At 36.5% G+C, this 20,832-nt stretch overlaps 1 protein-coding gene across 10 annotated transcripts in view; it reads right to left on the minus strand.

The window, feature by feature from the left end:
- Positions 1 to 20,832, minus strand: part of PHC3 (polyhomeotic homolog 3) — an 85,656-nt gene that overhangs the window by 22,724 nt on the left and 42,100 nt on the right. For all 10 annotated transcript variants that reach the window (XR_004526316.2, XR_002178572.3, XR_004526315.2 and 7 more), the window contains 3 exons: positions 18,043 to 18,196; positions 12,581 to 12,831; positions 2,765 to 2,924 (listed from right to left, as the gene is read on the minus strand). Coding sequence is in view for 6 of the 10 variants with exons in the window: in XM_073803889.1 (XP_073659990.1) it covers positions 2,765 to 2,924; positions 12,581 to 12,831; positions 18,043 to 18,196 (565 nt within the window). In the remaining 4 variants the exon portion in view is untranslated. The remainder of the gene's footprint in view (positions 1 to 2,764; positions 2,925 to 12,580; positions 12,832 to 18,042; positions 18,197 to 20,832) is intronic.

The following is a 20,832-nucleotide window of genomic DNA, read 5'->3' on the forward strand; positions in this document are numbered from 1 at the left end:
TTGGGAAATCATGAAGTATTTTAAAATTTGACACATTTTCAGTAAATATATCTCTACTATGAAATAGATTAATCTTTCTTTAACTGAATATAGTTAACATAAAACAGTGTGTAAATTTAAGGTGTAAAATACATTAACTTGATACATTTATATATTATAATATGACTGCCTTTGTAGCAATATTGAGCACTTCTATCACATTACATTTTTATCCTATCATTTTAGTCACTGGGATAATTAAGTTTAAGTCTCTTAGCATGGTTGATGATTATAGTATAATATTGTTGTCTATACTCATTATACCATGCATTAGATCTCTACGGCTTATTTATTATTCATTGCATAGATTAATCATCTTTAAATCTCCCTTTTCCTTACTCTGGTATCTTGTTCTTTAAAACTACCCTTTGCCTTGTCTTCCTCTTCCCACCATGACTACAGGTATCAATTACATGCCAAACCTCTACACTGCTCCTACCTGTGACCAGCAGAGTTTCCAAAAACACTCTTTTTTGTGTCATCCGCCTAAAAAATCTTCAGTAACCATCCTCTTGACAGCAAGATAACTCCTAACTCCATAGTCGAATATCAAAGTATGCTAGAATCTGACTGCCTTACTACCCACTACTTCTCTAACCCAACTGTCTACTCTTCACTGCCCCCTCCTGAAGTTACCTAGCACTTGCACATCTTTTGTGCATTTATTCATGGTATGCTAACCTGAAAGGTTATTCCTGTTATCTTAAATCTATGCTTTACCAGCCAAGACCCAGGTCAAATCCCATCTCTACAGAAAACTCACCAAACTGGCAATAATCTCACCCAGTTTTAACGTGCCAAGTTCTTACTGTCTATAATAATTCATTTAATACCTACCATATGTTGCTCCTTAGTTATCTTTCTGTTGTGGAGATTGCTACTTCCTACTAGATCAAAAGCTCCTCTAGGTTCCAGCATAGTCCAGCATATGTTTTAATTGTATTATAAACCATGAGCATCACAAAATATGCTATGAAGCTTCCTAAGCAGTTTTCCATTTTTCTCCAATACGTGCACACAAGAGAGCAGATTACATATGCTTATTAGCCTAGTAAACTTTTGTTTATACACTTATTCTATAGACAAGAAAAAAAAAAAAACCCTGCACATTCATCTTTACTACTCTTTATCTCAAATGAAAAATTTTCTCAAATAAATAGTATGCATAACTAAAAGCAAGTATTTAGGAATTAAATGAAATTAAATTCATAACAACAAAGGGCAAAATGTAGACATTGTTTGGATCCTGACTTGAACAAAATAACTATAAAAGAACATTTATACAATTTAAGCAATTATACAACTGAGGAAATCTGAGTATGGACCAGGTACTAGATGACACCAAACAGTTATTAATGTTGTTTTGTGTGACACAGCATTAAAATGTACACTTTTTATAGATGCACACTGAAGCATGTACTAGCAAAATACAATAAGAACCATGATCTTTTTTTAAACAGAGGAATAAAGGGAGAAAAGGGAAAGAGAAAAAGCAACAGAGAAAGAGATAAGGGGGGAACATAGGGAGAAAAAACCAAAAGGGATGGATGAAGCTGGTGTGGCAAAATAATGTTTAAAATTGGGTAATGTTGCATCTGGGTGAGTTGGGATTCATTATACAGTTCTCTCTAATTGTATGTATGTTTGAAAATTTTCATGTTTAACATTCTTTTAAATGAAAAAAAAATCAAATTGAACTCAACGTAAGTTAGCAGTAAAAAAATTTTATACTACTATCATACTCTTCGCTATTCAAATAAGAAGTAAAACAGTGATAAATACTTTGCAACAGTTCATAAATTACCACAATGACAGAGGTGCCTTCCTCTTAAGAATTAGGAAAACTGTGAGCCAAGTCAGTATCTATTTTGCTTACCAGCATGCTCTTTTACTTAATTTTAGCAAAGTACAGGCACATAATATATGCTAAATAAATATTTACAAAATGAATAAATTAATTTTAGATGAAATATATTAATATATTGAGGATAATTACTTAGACACATATTAATTAATTCACTATTACAGAGCTCTGACTATATTAAATGCTATTTAATTAAACTGAATGGTATCAACTGCAGAGCCATGATCAGAATCAATAAAAAGTAAAATATATCATTTTTGCATTTATTTGTGTTTGTTTTCCTGAAGTCACTTTGCATTACCACTTGACTTTTATGGAATATTCACTATTAGAATAAGGTCTATAAAAAAAATTCTTTGACACTGAGAAGATTTAGTGATATTTTCCTCTATGAACAAACTTAATCGCCTTTTGATTGAAGACTACGTCCTTAACACAACTGTAATAGCCACCTGATATCAAACATCTGAATACATAAAGTCTAAAACCAAACAACCCAGAAGCTCTAAATTTTTAAGCAAACTCAGTAAAACAGTCATTTACTTAAGTCTGCTTAAGAGAGAGAATTGGTTGTTTTGATCCTAAAATTCTGAATTAGTTTCATATATAATGGAGCTTTTCCCAACCACACTCCTTCAAATGTCCAACTGATAGTATACAAATTAACACCAATCTTGCTATTTTAATTATATGACCATTAAGAGTCTGATTAGCTTTCCCACTATTTTAGTCAAATAATACATTATATGAGAAAAAAAGTAAATACTTCCAAGTGAAAATCTGTGTGGAATAAATACCCATGTCTTATTTCAAACAATCAAAGTCAAAGTTAAAGGGCATCTTAAAGAAAAATCCACAAACCTTCAGCAATCATGTCTTCCATCTCTGTGTCAGATGAATTATCTGCATGCTTTGCATTATTCTGTAGCTCTGGCTGAACACACACGGAATTTATCACCTGATTATCCAAAATAGGCCTTTTCTTCACAGGCTGTTCAATCAGCAGAGATGAACGACTCACCTTTAAAAGACAGACAGAACAAAATAAAATAATCTTTTAAAAGATTTTCAAAAACAACTTAGTTTAAAAATCTCTTGAAACGAATGGTATCTGTGATAATTTACTTGTACGACTGATCAGATCCATTCATTAAGGGCTTTATTCCTTGAGAAAAGGTTAGGCAACCTGAACATAAATGCTTTATACTGCAGTCCATGAGCAGTACGGATGCTTCAAAGTCTCAGTCAAATGGAACCAAGGGTCCTAGTTTAGGTAGGTAGGTTAAAAAGTTTTTTAAAAAATCAGTAATAAATTTTGATGAGCCAGTACCTTTAATATATTTTTTTCCTGCAATAACTTTTAAGATTTATTTTTCATGCACAAAGCTTTTTATTTGTAGGATTATCTCCTCAGGATAGATCATTATCATATGCATTTTAAAGATAAGGGAACTCGACTCCCCTGGTGGCACAGTGGTTAAGAATCCGCCTGCCAATGCAGGGGACATGGGTTCAAGCCCTGGTCCCGGAAGATCCCACATGCCACAGAGCAACTAAGCCCACGTACCACAATTACAGAGCCTGTGCTCTAGAGCTTGCAAGCCACAACTACTGAGCCCATGTGCCACAACTACTGAAGCCTGTGCGCCGAGAGCCTGGGCTCTGCAACAAGAGAAGCCACCGCAATGAGAAGCCCACGCACCACAAAGAAGAGTAGGCCCTGCTCGCCGCAACCAGAGAAAGCCCGCGCGCAGCAATGAACATCCAATGTAGCCAAAAATAAATACATACATACATACATAAAAAAAAAATAAAGGGAACTAATGTTAAAAGTATGCAGGTGGAGGAGGAGACCTTCAAGATGGCGGAAGAGTAAGACGCACAGATCACCTTCCTCCCCACAGATACACCAGAAATACATCTACACGTGGAACAACTCCTACAGAACACCTACTGAACACTGGCAGAAGACCTCAGACCTCCCAAAAGGCAAGAAACTCCCCACATACCTGGGTAGGGCAAAAAAAAAAAAAAAGAATAAACAGAGACAAAAGAATAGGGACGGGAACTGCACCTCCAGAAGGGAGCTGTGAAGGAGGAAAAGTTTCCACACACTAACACAGAATTAGGGGCAAAGGGCAAAGCGGAGAGATTTCCGCACAGAGGATCAGTGCCGACCAGCACTCACCAGCCCGAGAGGCTTGTCTGGTGAGAGGCTTGTCTGCTCACCCACCGGGGCAGGTAGGGGCTGGGAGCTGAGGCACTGGCTTCGGAGGCCAGATCCCAGGGAGAGGACTGGGGCTGGCTGAGTGAACACAGCCTGAAGGGAGTTAGTGCACCACAGCTAGCCAGGAGGGAGTCTGGGAAAAACTCTAAACGTGCCTAAGAGGCAAGAGACCATTGTTTCAGGGTGCACGAAGAGAGGGGATTCAGAGCACCACCTAAACAAGCTCCGGAGACTGGCGCGAGCTGCAGCTATAAGGATGGACCCCACAGTCGGGCATGAGACGCTAAGGCTGTTGCTGCCGCCACCAAGAAGCCTGTGTGCGAGCACAGGTCACTATCCACACCTCCCCTCCCAGCAGCCTGTGCAGCCCGCCACTGCCCGGGTCCTGTGATCCAGGGACAACTTCCCAGGGAGAACACACGGCACGCCTCAAGCTGGTGCAACGTCACACTGGCCTCTGCCGCCACAGGCTCACCCGCACTCCGTGCCCCTCCTCCCCCCGGCCTGAGTGAGCCAGAGCCCCCTAATCAGCTTGACACCTTATGCCAAACAACTAGCAAGACAGGAATACAGCCCCACCCATTAGCAGAGAGGCTGCCTAAAATCATAATAAGGTCACAGACACCCCAAAACACATCACCAGATGCAGTGCTGCCCAACAGAAAGACAATATCCAGCCTCATCCACGAGAACACAGGCACCAGTCCTCTCCATCAGGAAGCCTACACAACCCACTAAACCAATCTTAGCCACTGAGGGCAGACACCAAAAACAACGGGAACTATGAACATGTAGTCTGTGAAAATGAGACCCCAAACACAGTAAGTTAAGCAAAATGAGAAGACAGAGAAACACACAGCAGATGGAGGAGCAAGGAAAAAATCCACCAGACCAAAAAGATGAAGAGGAAATAGGCAGTCTATCTGGAAGAGAATTCAGAATAATGATAGTAAAGGTGATCCAAAATCTTTGAAATAGAATGGAGAAAATACAAGAAACGTTTAACAAGGACTTACAAGAACTAAAGAGCAAAGAAACAATGATGAACAACACAATAAATGAAATTAAAAATTCTCTAGAAGGAAATCAATGGCAGAATAAATGAGGCAAAAGAACGGATAAGTAACCTGGAAGATAAAACAGTGGAAATAACTACTGCAGAGCAGAATAAAGAAAAAAGAATGAAAAGAATTGAGGACAGTCTTAAGAGACCTCTACGACAACAATAAATGCACCAACATTCAAATTATAGGGGGGCCCAGAAGAAGAAGAGAAAAAGAAAGGGACTGAGAAAATATTTGATGAGATTATAGTTGAAAACTTCCCTATTATGGGGAAGGAAATAGCCAATCAAGTCCAGGAAGCGCAGAGAGTGCCATACAGGATAAACCCAAGGAGAAACACGCCAAGACACATATTAATCAAAAATTAATTATAAAGAAAAAATATTAAAAGCAGCAAGGGAAAAACAACAAATAACATACAAGGGAATCCCCATAAGGTTAACAGCTGATCTTTCAGCAGAAACTCTGACAGCCAGAAGGGAGTGGCAGGACACATTTAAAGTGATGAAAGGGAAAAACCTACAACCAAGAATACTCTATCCACCAAGGACCTTATTCAGATTCAAAGGAGAAATTAAAACCTGTACAGAGAAGCAAAAGCTAAGAGAATTCAGCACCACCAAACCAGCTTTAAAACAAATGCTAAAGGAACTTCTCTAGGCAGGAAACACAAGAGAAGGAAAAGACCTATAATAACAAACCCAAAACAATTAAGAAAATGGTAATAGGAACATACATATCGATAACTGCCTTAAATGTAAATGGATTAAATGCTCCCACCAAAAGACACAGACTGGCTGAATGGATACCAAAACAAGACCCATATATATGCTGTCTACAAAAGAGCCACATCAGACCTAGGGACACATACAGACTGAAAGTAAGGGGATGGAAAAAGATATACCATGCAAATGGAAATCAAAAGAAAGCTGGAGTAGCAATTCTCGTATCAGATAAAATAGATGTTAAAATAAAGACTACTACAAGAGACAAAGAAGGACACTACATAATGATCAAGGGATCGATCCAAGAAGAAGATATAACAATTGTAAATATTTATGCACCCAACATAAGAGCACCTCAATACATAAGGCAAATGCTAACAGCCATAAAAGGGGAAATCGACAGTAACACAATCATAGTAGGGGATTTTAACACCCCACTTTCACCAATGGACAGATCATCCAAAATGAAAATGAATGTAAGGATACACAAGCTTTAAATGATACATTAAACAAGATGGACTTAATTGATATTTATAGGACATTCCATCAAAAACAACAGAATACATTTTCTTCTCAAGTACTCATGGAACATTCTCCAGGATAGACCATATCCTGGGACACAAACCAAGCTGTGGTAAATTTAAGAAAACTGAAATTGTATCAAGTATCTTTTCTGACCACAACAGTATGAGACTAGATATCAATTACAGGAAAAAATCTGTAAAAAATACAAACACATGGAGGTTAAACCATACACTACTAAATACACTACTAAATCTCTTGGTTAAGAGATCACTGAAGAAATCAAAGAGGAAATCAAAAAATACCTAGAAACAAATGACAATGAAAACACGACAACCCAAAACTTATGGGATCCAGCAAAAGCAGTTCTAAGAGGGAAGTTAGTAGCAATACAATCCTACCTCAGGAAACATCTCAAATAAACAACCTAACCGTACACATAAAGCAATTAGAGAAAGAAGAACAAAAAAACCCCCCAAAATTAGCAGAAGGAAAGAAATCATAAAGATCAGATCAGAAATAAATGAAAAAGAAATGAAGAAAACAATAGCAAAGGTCAATAAAACTTAAAGCTGGTTCTTGAGAAGATAAACGAAAGTGATAAACCATTAGCCAGACTCATCAAGAAAAAAAGGGAGAAGACTCAAATCAATATAATTGAAATGAAATGAAAAAGAAGTAACAACTGATACTGCAGAAATACAAAGGATCATGAGAGATTACTACAAGCAACTATATGCTAAGAAAATGGACAACGTGCAAGAAATGGACAAATTCTTAAAAAGCACAACCTTCCGAGACTGAACCAGGAAGAAATAGAAAATATAAACAGACCAATCACAAGCAATGAAATTGAGACTGTGATTAAAAATCTTCCAACAAACAAAAGCCTAGGACCAGATGGCTTCACAGGTGAATTCTAACAAACATTTAGGGAAGAGCTAACACCTATCCTTCTCAAACTCTTCCAATATATAGCAGAGGGAGGAACACCCCCAAACTCATTCTATGAGGCCACCATCAATCACCCTGATATCAAAACCAGGCAAGGATGTCACAAAGAAAGAAAACTACAGGCCAATATCACTGATGAACATAGATGCAAAAATCCTCAACAAAATACTAGCAAACAGAATCCAACAGCACATTAAAAGGAACATACACCATGATCAAGTGGGGTTTATCCCAGGAATGCAAGGATTCTTCAATATACACAAATCAATCAATGTGATACACCATATTAACAAATTGAAGGAGAAAAACCGTATGACTATCTCAATAGATACAGAAAAAGCTTTCTACAAAATTCAACACCTGTTTATGATAAAAGCCATCCAGAAAGTAGGCACAGAGGGAACTTACCTCAACATAATAAAGGCCATATATGACAAACCCACAGCCAACATTGCTCTCAATGGGGAAAAACTGAAACCATTTCCTCTAAGATCAGGAACAAGACAAGGTTGTCCACTCTAACCACTATTATTCAACACAGTTTTGGAAGTTTTAGCCAAAGCAATCAGAGAAGAAAAAGAAATAAAAGGAATCCAAATCGGAAAAGAAGTAAAGCTGTCACTGTTTGCAGATGACATGATACTATACACAGAGAATCGAAAAGATGCTACCAGGAAACTACCAGAGCTAATCAATGAATTTGGTAAAGTAGCAGGATACAAAATTAACGCACAGAAATCTCTTGCATTCCCAAACTCGAATGATGAAAAATGTGAAAGAGAAATTAAGGAAACACTCTCATTTACCACTGCAACAAAAAGAATAAAATACCCAGGAATAAGCCTACCTAAAGAGACAAAAGACCTGTATGCAGAAAACTATAAGACATTGATGAAAGAAATTAAAGATGATACAAACAGATGGAGAGATATACCATGTTCTTGGATGGGAAGAATCAACACTGTGAAAATGTCTATACTACCCAAAGCAATCTACAGATTCAATGCAATCCCTATGAAACTACCGATGGCATTTTTCCCAGAACTAGAACAAAAAATTTCACAATTTGTATGGAAACACAAAAGACCCCAAATAGCCAAAGCAATCTTGAGAAACAAAAATGGAGCTGGAGGAATCAGGCTCCTGGACTTCAGACTATACCACAAAGATACAGTAATCAAGACAGTATGGTCGTGTCACAAAAACAGAAATATAGATCAATGGAACAGGATAGAAAGCCCAGAGATAAACCCACACACATATGTTCACCTTATTTTTGATAAAGGAGGCAAGAACATACAATGAAGAAAAGACAGCCTCTTCAGTAAGTGGTGCTGGGAAAACTGGACAGCTACATGTAAAAGAAAGAAATTAGAACACTCCCTAACACCATGCACAAAAATAAATTCAAAATAGATTAAAGACCTAAATGTAAGGTCAGACCCTATAAAACTCTTAGAGGAAACACATAGGCAGAACACTCTATGACATAAAGTACCAAAAGTTCCTTTTTCACCCACCTCCTTGAGAAATGGAAATAAAAACAAAAATAAACAAACGGGACCTAATGAAACTTAAAAGCTTTTGCACAGCAAAGGAAACCACATCAAGATGGAAGACAACCCTCAGAATCAGAGAAAATATATGCAAATGAAGCAACTCACAAAGGATTAATCTCCAAAATTTATAAGCAGCTCATGCAGCTCAATATCCAAAAAACAAACAACCCAATCCAAAAATGGGCAGCAGACCTAAATAGACATTTCTCCACAAGATATACAGACTGCCAACAAACACATGAAAGAATGCTCAACATCATTAATCATTAGAGAAATGCAAATCAAAACTACAATGAGGTATCACCTCACACCAGTTAGGATGGCCATCATCAAAAAATCTACAAACAGGGCTTCCCTGGGTGGCGCAGTGGTTGAGAGTCCTCCTGCCGATGCAGGGGACACGGGTTTGTGCCCTGGTCCGGGAAGATCCCACATGCCGCAGAGCAGCTAGGCCCATGGGCCATGGCCGCTGAGCCTGCGCGTCCGGAGCCTGTGCTCCGCAACGGGAGAGGCCACAGCAGTGAGAGGCCCGCGTACCGAAAAAAAAAAAAAATCTACAAACAATAAATGCTGGACAGGGTGTGGAGAAAAGGGAATCCTCTTGCACTGTTGGTAGGAATGTAAATTGATACAGCCACTATGGAGAACAGTATGGAGGATCCTTAAGAAACTAAAAATAGAACTACCATACAACCCAGCAATCCCACTACTAGGCATATACCCTGAGAAAACCATAATTCAAAAAGAGTCATGTACCACAATGTTCATTGCAGCACTCTTTACAATAGCCAGGATATGGAAGCACCTCAGTGTCCATCAACAGATGAATGGATAAAGAAGATGTGCCACATATATACAATGGAATATTACTCAGCCATAAAAAGAAACGAAGTTGAGTTATTTGTAGAGAGGTGGATGGACCTAGAGTCTGTCATACAGAGTGAAGTAAGTCAGAAAGAGAAAAATACCATATGCTAACACATATATTTGGAATCTCAAAAAAAAAAGGTTCTGAAGAACCTAGGGGCAGGACAGGAATAAAGACACAGATGTAGAGAATGCACTTGAGGACACGGAGAGGGGGAAAGGTAAGTTGGGACGAAGTGAGAGAGTGGCATGGACTTATATACACTACCAACGTAAAATAGATAGCTAGTGGGAAGCAGCCACATAGCACAGGGAGATCAGCTCGGTGCCTTGCGACCACCTAGAGGGGTGGGATAGGGAGGGTGGGAGTGAGATGCAAGAGGGAGGAGATATGGGGATATATGTATATGTATAGCTGATTCACTTTGTTATAAAGCAGAAACTAACACACCACTGTAAAGCAATTATACTCCAATAAAGGTGTTAAAAAAATAAAACAAAGGAATGCCTATCCAAAAAAAAAAAAAAAAAACAAAAATATGCAGGTGATTTCTTTACAAAAGCAGAATCAGGAACTCAAGTCTCCTGATTCCCTAGTTCAGCAACCTATTATAATCAAAAAAAGAAAAAATGGAAAACTCATTGCTGGAAAAACTGTAATATTCAGTGCTGCTAAGAGTATACACTTCTGGTATATGAATAAATTTAAATAATCTTCCAGAAAATAATTTGGCAATATATATCAGGAGTCTTATGAATACATACTTTGAATACATATGTAATGTGATCCAATACCTATACTTCTAGGAATTTATGCTAAAGAAATTATTTAAAATGTGGATTTCAAATGTGGATAATTTACATACAAAGATATTCCTTTCAGGGCTATCTGAACAGCAAAAAAATAGAAACCTGAATGTCCAACAACATAGTTGTCCCTCAGTACTTGCAGGGGATTGATTCCAAGACTCCAGAGGATACAAATTCCGCAGATGCTCAAGTCCCTTATGTAAAATGGAGTATTATTTGCATATAACCTATGCACATTCTCCCATGTACTTTTTTTTTTTTTTTTTGGCCACACCACATGGCATACGGGATCTTAGTTCCCTGACCAGGGATTGAACCCAATGCATTGGGAGCCCAGAGTCTTAACCACTGGACCGCCAGGGAAGTCCCATCCCATATACTTTAAATCATCTCTAGATTACTTATAATACTGAATACAATGTAAATGCAAAGTAAATAGTTGCCCGTGCATGGCAAATTCAAGTTTTGCTTTCTGGAACTTTGTAGACTGTTTTTTGTTTTAATTCTTGATCTATGATTGGGTTGACTCCCTGATGTGAAACCTGTGGATATGGGGGGCCAACTGTAATGGAAGGATTATATAAATTACAGTTGTCCAGAAAGTGAAATATTATGTAACCTTTCAAAATGTTTCCTAAGTACTATTAATCAAACTAGAAAACAAATGCTCAAGATATACTAAGTGAAAGAAGCTGAACTGTATATATAATAATAACCTTGATCATATGAAAAAATATATATATTAAAATATACTCTGTGGTATTGCTGAGGATTATTTGTTCTCTTTATTTTCCAAATTTTCCATTAAAAAATACATATTACTTTTGTAATCTGAAAAAAGAAGTTGTAACTGTCACTAGTAATAATTGATAATCATAGCTATGGCCATTAAGTGCCAGGCACTACACAGCAATTTATGCACATTCATTCCTCACAATAACCCCAAGAGCAAAGTATCACCTCCATTTGCTGGATGAACAAATGAATTTCAAAAAGGCTGAATGACTTGACAAAGGTTACACAGTCTATATGTGGCAGAGCCAGATCCAATCACTGAGGAATAGGGAGAAAAAAACCTGTTCCTCCACTCACTATATATCAGAGATTCTTAGATCCAAGCTTAATATACACACAGTAAACTGAAAGCAAAGGCAACTGATTAGACAGTCAACTAGCACAGTGCAATCACAATGCACTACCTGTGAATCTGAAAAATCAGATAGTTCAAAGTCCTCCAAAATACATAATTTTGTTTTCTTGTCTTTGATTTGGGCTTTGATTTTGGCCACTTGTCTTGGTATATTTTCTAAGGGAAAATGTTCATCTCTGGATATTAGTATGTAATGTATCTAGTATAGCTGTAATGTACAGCTAGTCTCAAATCACAATACTCTTAGTGACAGATATAGCACCTCAATTTTGAGGTGAACATTTTGAAGCATTTTTGAAATCTGACTGAAGGCTGAGATTTAAGAATAATGAAAAGATCTATTTGCTAATTTTAAAGCATCAACTGGGTAACATCAGAAGTATGAGATCACTGGGAAGTCATTATTTTCTGTATTCAAGTTAAAGTTCACAAAGTATCATATTATACAAGAAACACCATTAAAAAGAAACTAATGAACTTTAGGTATCATTTCAAGCCCCTTAAAAAAAATAGAAAGTTTATTTCATTGGAGTAAACATATAATTGCCTTCTCTAAAAATTATAAAACTGATATCCTTATATCCTGAAAGTTTTCTTCTTAGTTTATACATTTAAATAGCTAGCGTAAAATTCTAGAAGTATATCTGGAAATATATAAAAGATATAAAGAAATTCTAGATAAAAGATTAACAACTTTTGAGATAAAATTACAAGCTTTTTATTAGATAACAACAGATTATACATTTTAAGATAATGCTACATGAATAATTGTAAAAATACAAATTTGCTTGCTACTTACAGGAAATGGCTCCAATCCCTCCTGAATTACAAAGCCTTCAATAACATGGGTCAAGATCTGTGGCTTAACAATAGCCTGTGGAGGTTTGTTTTCTACACTGGGTATGCTACCAAGCATAGATGTACTATTACTCCTTGTGGTAGCAGCTGGAAGTAAGAGTGGAGGTGGAGGAACAGACACATGTGAAGGATCTGATGGAGATTTAATTACTGAAGCACTGACTGATGCCACAACAGGTAATTCTACTTGCTCTGTGGAACAAAAAAAAAAAAAGTCATTTTTTTAATCTTTAGCATTCTGCCCAGGCAAATATGAAAGAAAATTCAAGAATAAATATTAGTAACAATAACAGCTAATATCTGGTGCTTTAAAGAAAATTCTAAGACCTTTATATTTATTATCTCATTTAATCTCCACAATAACCTTATGAGATACATACTACTATTCCCACTTACAGAGGAAGGGGGTGACTTGCTCAAAGTTGTCATTCCAACTTTGGTTACAAAGAACTGTCCCATAAGACATGAAAATGTTTTAGAATGTCAATTTAAGAATAATTACTAAAAAAACTTTAAAATTTTAAGCGATACAGATATTAAATTTCCTATGTTTCTGTTTATATATTCCAAATGATATGGGGGGAAAAAAGTACTTTGAAAACACGCTTAAGAAAAAAAGAATCATGAAATCCACAGAATAAGTAGAAATTTTAATGAATTATACAGGGCATTACCTTTATTTCAAGCTAATTCACATCCATGCACAAATGTTCTTTGTTGTTATCTTTAACAACTCTTCATTGACACCGTACATGTCAATTTGGGGGAACACTGTATACCAGGCAATTGCAAAATGTTGGGCTGGATCACTGTGATTCCTCCCCTTCAAACTCTGAGGACCACAATAAGACAGACCCACAGCCTACAATGGAGACTTTACCTCCCCATTCGGTAGCAATAAACCTTTACTAAGCTGTACCAAAGTGGAGAGGCGGAACCAGCTGATAGCTAGGAATACCAGTGAGTACAAGATGTCTGAGAAAAATAACAAAAAAAGAACATGTGGTAAAGATAATATTACTACTTACTGAGCACTTTTGTGCCAGGTACTGTATAAATGTCTTACATGTTATAACACATTTAGCCCTCAAAACTAGCCTATGGGTAGGTACTGTTATTATCTCCATTTTATAGATGTGGAAACCAAAACACAGAAAGATAAAGCAACTTGCCTAGAGGCACACAGCTAATAAGCAGTGGAGCTGGGATACTAACCCAGGCAATCAGGTTCTGGATTCCGGAGACAATGCTTTTTTCATTGCTACAGTAACTCCTCTCCACCATCAGTATGAAAAGGATTGATATCACTATCAAAAATGCTCAAAATATAGCTCAGGTAGAGAAGAAAGAAAAGAAATCCCTATCGAATAAAAATTTCAGCTAACAAAATAGTGTAGTGATAATCAGTGTAGTGTCAGAAATGGAAAAGCTAACAGTTCAGACATAGTAACTCTGACGTAATTAATAACACTATGTAGCTTATCACAGCAAGATTACAGCCATAACTTAACCTAGTTCCACCAAATAATCCACCAGGATAAACTGTACTGGAAAAGCTATTTAAAGTCACACAATCCCTCATTAAGAACTACAAAAGAAAGTCAGCAGAGGACTTCCCTGGTGGCTCAGTGGTTAAGAATCTGCCTGCCAATTCAGGGACACGGGTTCGATCCCTAGTCCGGGAAGATCCCACAAGCCGCAGAGCATGTGCGCCACAACTACTGAGCCTGCGTGCCACAACTACTGAAGCCTGCACGCCTAGAGCCCATGCTCCGCAACAAGAGAAGCCACTGCAATGAGAAGCCCGTGCACAGCACAAAGAGTAGCCCCCACTCGCCGCAACTAGAGAAAGCCCATGCAGCAACGAAGACCCAACGCAGCCACCCCCCAAAAAAAAAAGAAAAAAAAAGAGAAGAAAAAGTCAGCAGGAAATACTGGTTTGCTTATTTCCAGGAACAAATACACAATTGTACACATGCATTACCAGACTGAAGAACTCCATAAAAATCCTACCCCACATACCCAATTTTCACATATACTCCTAGAAGAAAAGGATAAAAGATATAATCCTGAACTGGGACTAAAAAGCAATTTTTCTGTTGGAAGGAAAATATAAATCTATGGAGAAGTGAAAAATAAGATAAATTTTAATATCCCTTATAGATTTATAAATATTTGGTTACTTTAGAAATATAAAGCTGCATTAAGTGTATTGTGGCTTATTCAGAAAATACTGCTTAGTATATGTTCTAACTAATTTTTGGATCATACATACAAATAGACCTAAATTTTGTTGAAAACAAAGTTGTAAGTTACTGACTTCTTTAAAAAGTTATTAATAGCTATGACTTGCCAGTTTATAATCAGCTGTTAAAATCAAAAACACAAGAAACATTGACATATTATAGCAGAACAAAAACACAATTATTGGGGACTTCCCTGGTGGCGCAGCGGTTAAGAATCCGCCTGCCAGTGCAGGGGACATGGGTTATCTGGGAAGATCCCACATGCCGCTGAGCAACTAAGCCCATGCGCCACAACTACTGAGCCTGCACTCTAGAGCCCGTGAGCCACAACTACTGAGCCTGTGTGCCACAACTACTGAAGCCCACGTGCCTAGAGCCCGTGCTCCGCAACAAGAGAAGCCACCGCAATGGGAAGCCCACGCACCTCAACAAAGAGCAGCCCCCACTTGCCACAACTAGAGAAAGCCCGTGAGCAGCAATGAAGACCCAACGCAGGCAAAATTTAATTAATTAGTTTTTTAAAAAACAAAAAAACCACAATTACTACACTCTCTAGATTTAAGACAACTGTGAGAGAGAAACCCCAAGTTAACTGATAAGACTTTGCCACAGGTTACTCTGCCTATTCACAGTCTCGTTTTCTGAGCAAGATCTATGAGCTTTTTCTACTCTTTTTTATGGATGCTTTTTTAAGAATTCTTATAGATTTATGAAGACCGAATCCTGGGTGGAAACAAGTCCCTCTATTTTTACAGGTTAGTTTATTACATGATTTGATGAGCAACCTGTGCTTGCTTTTCCCCCTTCATATACTACAGAAACTAGTTAAGTATGAAGTAAATTAAAGGAAGATTCAAAAATCTACATTGTACTTAGACAATTTAGCCAGAGGGATGGATATGCCTGCCAGGATCTCAGACTACATTCCTGAGGAAATAATGTGAAGATATTCTTGAGTTTCAATACATCAAAAATGTTTAAATTTTCTTGAGTATCATTAGTAATGCTTATTAGGCAATTAAATCACAGTCACAATGCAAGGTTAGTATCCAATTAAACACATATTTCTGCCTTTAAATCAAAATTCCAAGAAATCTGCAGCAACATAAATCCATTTTCAGTGTATACAAACTACAAAGATTTAATACTATAGTTAGATTTTCTTAAATCTATCTTTTGAGGTATTATTTTGAATAAGCAAAGGCAATAATATTGAACTTGTCTTAAATATTTTATATAATTTTATTGACTAAATGTTTTCTATTTTTCAGGAAAAAGTTGGGGAAAAAGTTGGAGGAAAATTGGTTTTCCCCCTCCATGCTTTCCAGAGATTCATATTGGTAGTAAGGGATAAAAGCTAGAAAGAAGAGAAGGGATAGAAATGTGGCATGCTGAAGAAAAGAGAGGACAAGGGCTGCTTTGGTAGCAAAGTCAGTGCCCTGTTACAGTCTGTTTCCATGCCTGTTACAGTGGTTAGTCTTAACTGAGAGTGATCATGAAGGCCATGAGATATTCAATAGAATAAAATACTGACAACAAAGCCTGAACCAAGATTAGTATTATCTGGATAAGTGGTCAGTAAACTTTCTATAAAGGACATATGGTCTCTGCAATGACTCATCTTTGCTGCAGTAATGCAAAAGTAGCCATAGATAATATCTGAACAAATGAACGTGGCTGTGTTGCATAGAACTCTATTCATGGACAATGAAATTTGAATTTCACATAATCTTCACATGACATGAAACATTACTCTTCTTTTGATTTTTTTTTCAAACATTTAAAAATTTTAAAACCATACTTAGCTCATTGGCCATACAAAAACATGCAGCAGGAAGGATCTGAAGCGTGAGCTATCATTTGCCAACCCCTGATCTAAATAAAATACTAAAAAAAAAAAAAAAAAAACCCTAACACAGAATATATCTTTTTTAGGACTTAGATACCGGGCTATAGATTATAATGTTTTAGTAAAATACCTAGGATTCACAGTCACTTTGATATTATCAGGAGGAGTATAGAGAAGATTTACTTGAACTTGTAAGTAGTTCTGAAGTAGTGAATAAGAATTTGAATGCTTAAACTCAAGAATTTTTTAATCCACGTCCCTAGTAAGAATTAGTGAGGCTTAATTTAAGTACTGTCTGGGAAAGAACACTTTTAAAAGCATTTACTCAGTCTGGGTCACACGCAATTATGACAAATGTCAGATATGACTTCAAATGCTTTGTGTTTTTTTTTTTTTTTTTTTTTTTTGCGGTACACGGGCCTCTCACTGTTGTGGCCTCTCCCGTTGTGGAGCACAGGCTCCGGACGCACAGGCTCAGCGGCCACGGCTCATGGGCCCAGCCGCTCCGCGGCATGTGGGATCCTCCCGGACCGGGGCACGAACCCGTATCCCCTGCATCGGCAGGCAGACTCTCAACCACTGTGCCACCAGGGAAGCCCATGTTTTGTGATTTTTGGAAAGTATAATTGAAATCTTCTGATAGAACTTTGATTTATTCTAGTTTTTAAGCTAGAAATAGCTTGACACATAAATCTGAATGGTCATATGAAACACATCTGTACAAACTGGTAGAAATTCAAAGGCTGAAATACGTTTTTGATTTGGGTAGTTCCTCAACAACTGTTCTAATTATTCCTCATCAAAAAAAAAAAAAAATCTTGGGACTTCCCTGGTGGCGCAGTGGTTAAGAATCTGCCTGCCAATGCAGGGGACACGGGTTCGAGCCCTGGTCCAGGAAGATCCCACATGCCGCGGAGCAACTAAGCCTGTGCGCCACAACTACTGAGCCTGTGCTGTAGAGCCTGCGAGCCACAACTACTGAGCCTGCGTGCCACAACTACTGAAGCTTAAGTGCCTAGAGCCCATGCTCTGCAGCAAGAGAAGCCACCGCAATGAGAAGCTCGCGCACCACAAAGAAGAGTAGCCCCCACTCATTGCAACTAGAGGAAGCCCGCGCACCGCAATGAAGACCCAATGCGGCCATAAATTAATTAATTAATTTTTAAAAAGTCTTGAATTCTAATCTATGTTTTGCAGCAATTAATTACACAGCAAATTAGTTTAATACGACCTCTATTGAAGAAAACCTTTTTCCGTTACTAACATTTCTCTAATAGAAAATTACCCCAAATTCAGGCATTTTCTCACCTAACAAAGGATGCTCAGAAGTCAAATCTTCTCCTCTCCCCACAGTTATAGCTGCTGGAGACAATGTGGGTGGTGGTGGAGTTCTATCCATTCGGACACATTCTTCTGACTCCTCTGGCATTTCTTCTTCACATACATCTTCTACTTGATAAACCTGCAACGACAAACCATGCTGCCTAAAAATGTTTCTAAAGTACATTTGATAAGGTGTTCTTAATTTAATGAACAAAATAAATCCCGAGTGTTTTAAAAATTAAAAGGCAAAATGACTATTTGACAGATTGAAAGGAAAACTTTAAAATCATTCAAATGAAGTTTTTCATAATCCTTGACGATTCATGATACTTGATGATATTTCACTGAAAGCAAGCTGTGGATCAGTACCTAGGCTATAAATCACTAAGGTTTCCCAAAGGTGATAGTCAAGTCAGGACATATTTTTAATTTTGTTAATTTTTTAAAATGTTTTGATTTTATACACTCAAACAACTATTTGGGGAATTTACTATAGTTTCTGTTAACTTCCACTGTAATAAATCAAAATAGATACTAATATTTTTCACAAGCATGTTAAGTAAATCTCCAAAATGACACATATTATATAAGGAAATGCACTGTTTAAAGGACTACATCCCAGGTTTTTCTTTATTATATTTATGTGAATTAAAGATTAAATTTTGAAAAGTAATGTCTGAGTACCCACAAAAAAGGTATGTGATTACATGTTTAATCTTCTGATCTACTCAAGAATCTAATGAATTTTTATAAGCTAGTATCAGTTAAACAGAAAACATCTGTCCTTGAAATAACACACACACACCCCCATCCTAAACCATTTGACATATTACTTTTAGTTCTTTAATATTGTTCCATACTTATAGAAGAAAGTTACATCTTTAATTTAACTACCTTGTTATCCAATGGTAAAGATAATACTTAAGAAGAAAACATGGACTCAAAAGTACTCTGAGAAGGAACTTTAAAAACGTCTAACCTATTATTGATTTTTTATTAAACTTAAGGCTGAATTTTCAAAGTCCACTTGTAGAGACTGACATAGGTATTTATTTTGTCATTTTTTTAAATTTAATCATTATTTTTGAAAGATGACAGGTCACCAAAAACAAAGCCACAAAGCAATTTACCCCCTTCTTATATGTACAAAGTTTATTACTTACATTTATAAAAGTTGTGAGTTTTTAAGATAACCTACCCAAACTGATTAATATTTCTAATAAATATCAAAACAAAAAATGTTTCTTCAACATTCACAAAAAACTTTTAAATGATCTAATATTGTATATATTTTTAATCAAACTATTGAAAAAGTTTGATTTGAAATTAAATATAAAAACAATCAATATTTCTGAAACCAGCATAAACAATGTGTGATAAAAAAGACTTGAAGTTTTACCTACAAAGGCATATCTAACAACAGCAATAGAATTTAAAAACCAAAACAAGCAAAAAAAACCCCTAATTTTTCAAGATAATCTATTGAGAAAAAAATAGCTTTCTTTTTTTTTAAATTAAAAAATCCCTTTGTTACTGATAATTTTATATCAAATATAATATCCAGAGCTGTGATTCGAATCAGCTACTAAGTAGGCAACATTTTTAAAAGTTATTTGCTCACAACCCTGAATCTGGAAACCTGTTTCACTGAGAGAGAGTCCTTGCCTCATGTCTGGATCCTCAGGAGTGAAAGCAGTCGTTCATTACTGTACAGCGCAACAATGATAGCTGCTAGTATCTGTTCATGATAATTTTTTTTAAACGATAATGTCCAATACAGGGAAAGTCATCCAAAAAAATGTCCTGGGGGTTAAAGGAAAAACAAAAAACAAAAAACTTCTAGTGAGGGGCACCTGCTGTAGTAGAGATTACCTTAATTTGGCAGAGTGGTGGGGATGTTGATTCAGAGGTAATTAGGCAAGTAATGGTTGTATCAACCAGCTCAACTGTATCTATGTCGCATTCCTTTATTAGATATTACTTTTCTTCCAAAGATCATCTTTTCATAAAATGCTGAAACTCTCTCTTTAATATTAATGCTGTCACAAGTTTTTCAAACACCTACTACAGTACCTTTTAAGGAATCAAAGATCATGCATGAGCATGCATAGTATTCTGATTTTTAAAATATAATGAAAGAGTTTTAAAGGATTAAAAGAGGCAAACACAAATAACATATTCTGAAATAATCCAACAAAGAATACTGTAAAATATTTTTCGTTCTTTACAGGTAAGCCTAACTGTACATACTTTCTTCCACATCCCCCATGTAAAGGCAAAGTAAGTTAAAGAATAAAAGAAGTAGGCAAAAGCAAATCTGTCACAGACCTCTGGCACCATCAGCATAAAAAAAATCTAAGTGCGACAACTAAAAGACTGAATAAAGCAAAGAAGTGAAGGTTTTGCTCACAAGATCATTTGGAAACTGTACATCACAATTTCTCTTTAGTTCATAACTATGACTATTCTAAAACTAACACTGGCTGCCAAACTTACCTCAATAAAGTACATTAGTCCCATCTGTCTCCTTTCCCTAAATAAACTGTGGAAAACATTTATTAGTTCTAAATTATCTACACTTACCATATCTTACTTATCATACCTAAATGTCAATGAAAAATCTTTTAAAAAACATACTGATGTTACTTTGAAAATTCACTTATCTTTGAAAATTTCACATCTCTTAGAAGTATCTCTCTACCTTTGAATATTTGAAACAACCAGGAAATTGTGAACGAATGTGTAATTCATGAAGAAATGGGATGGTTAAAAAAA

This window comes from Tursiops truncatus, chromosome 4 (assembly GCF_011762595.2).
Source record: "Tursiops truncatus isolate mTurTru1 chromosome 4, mTurTru1.mat.Y, whole genome shotgun sequence".
NCBI classification, from domain to species: domain Eukaryota; kingdom Metazoa; phylum Chordata; class Mammalia; order Artiodactyla; family Delphinidae; genus Tursiops; species Tursiops truncatus.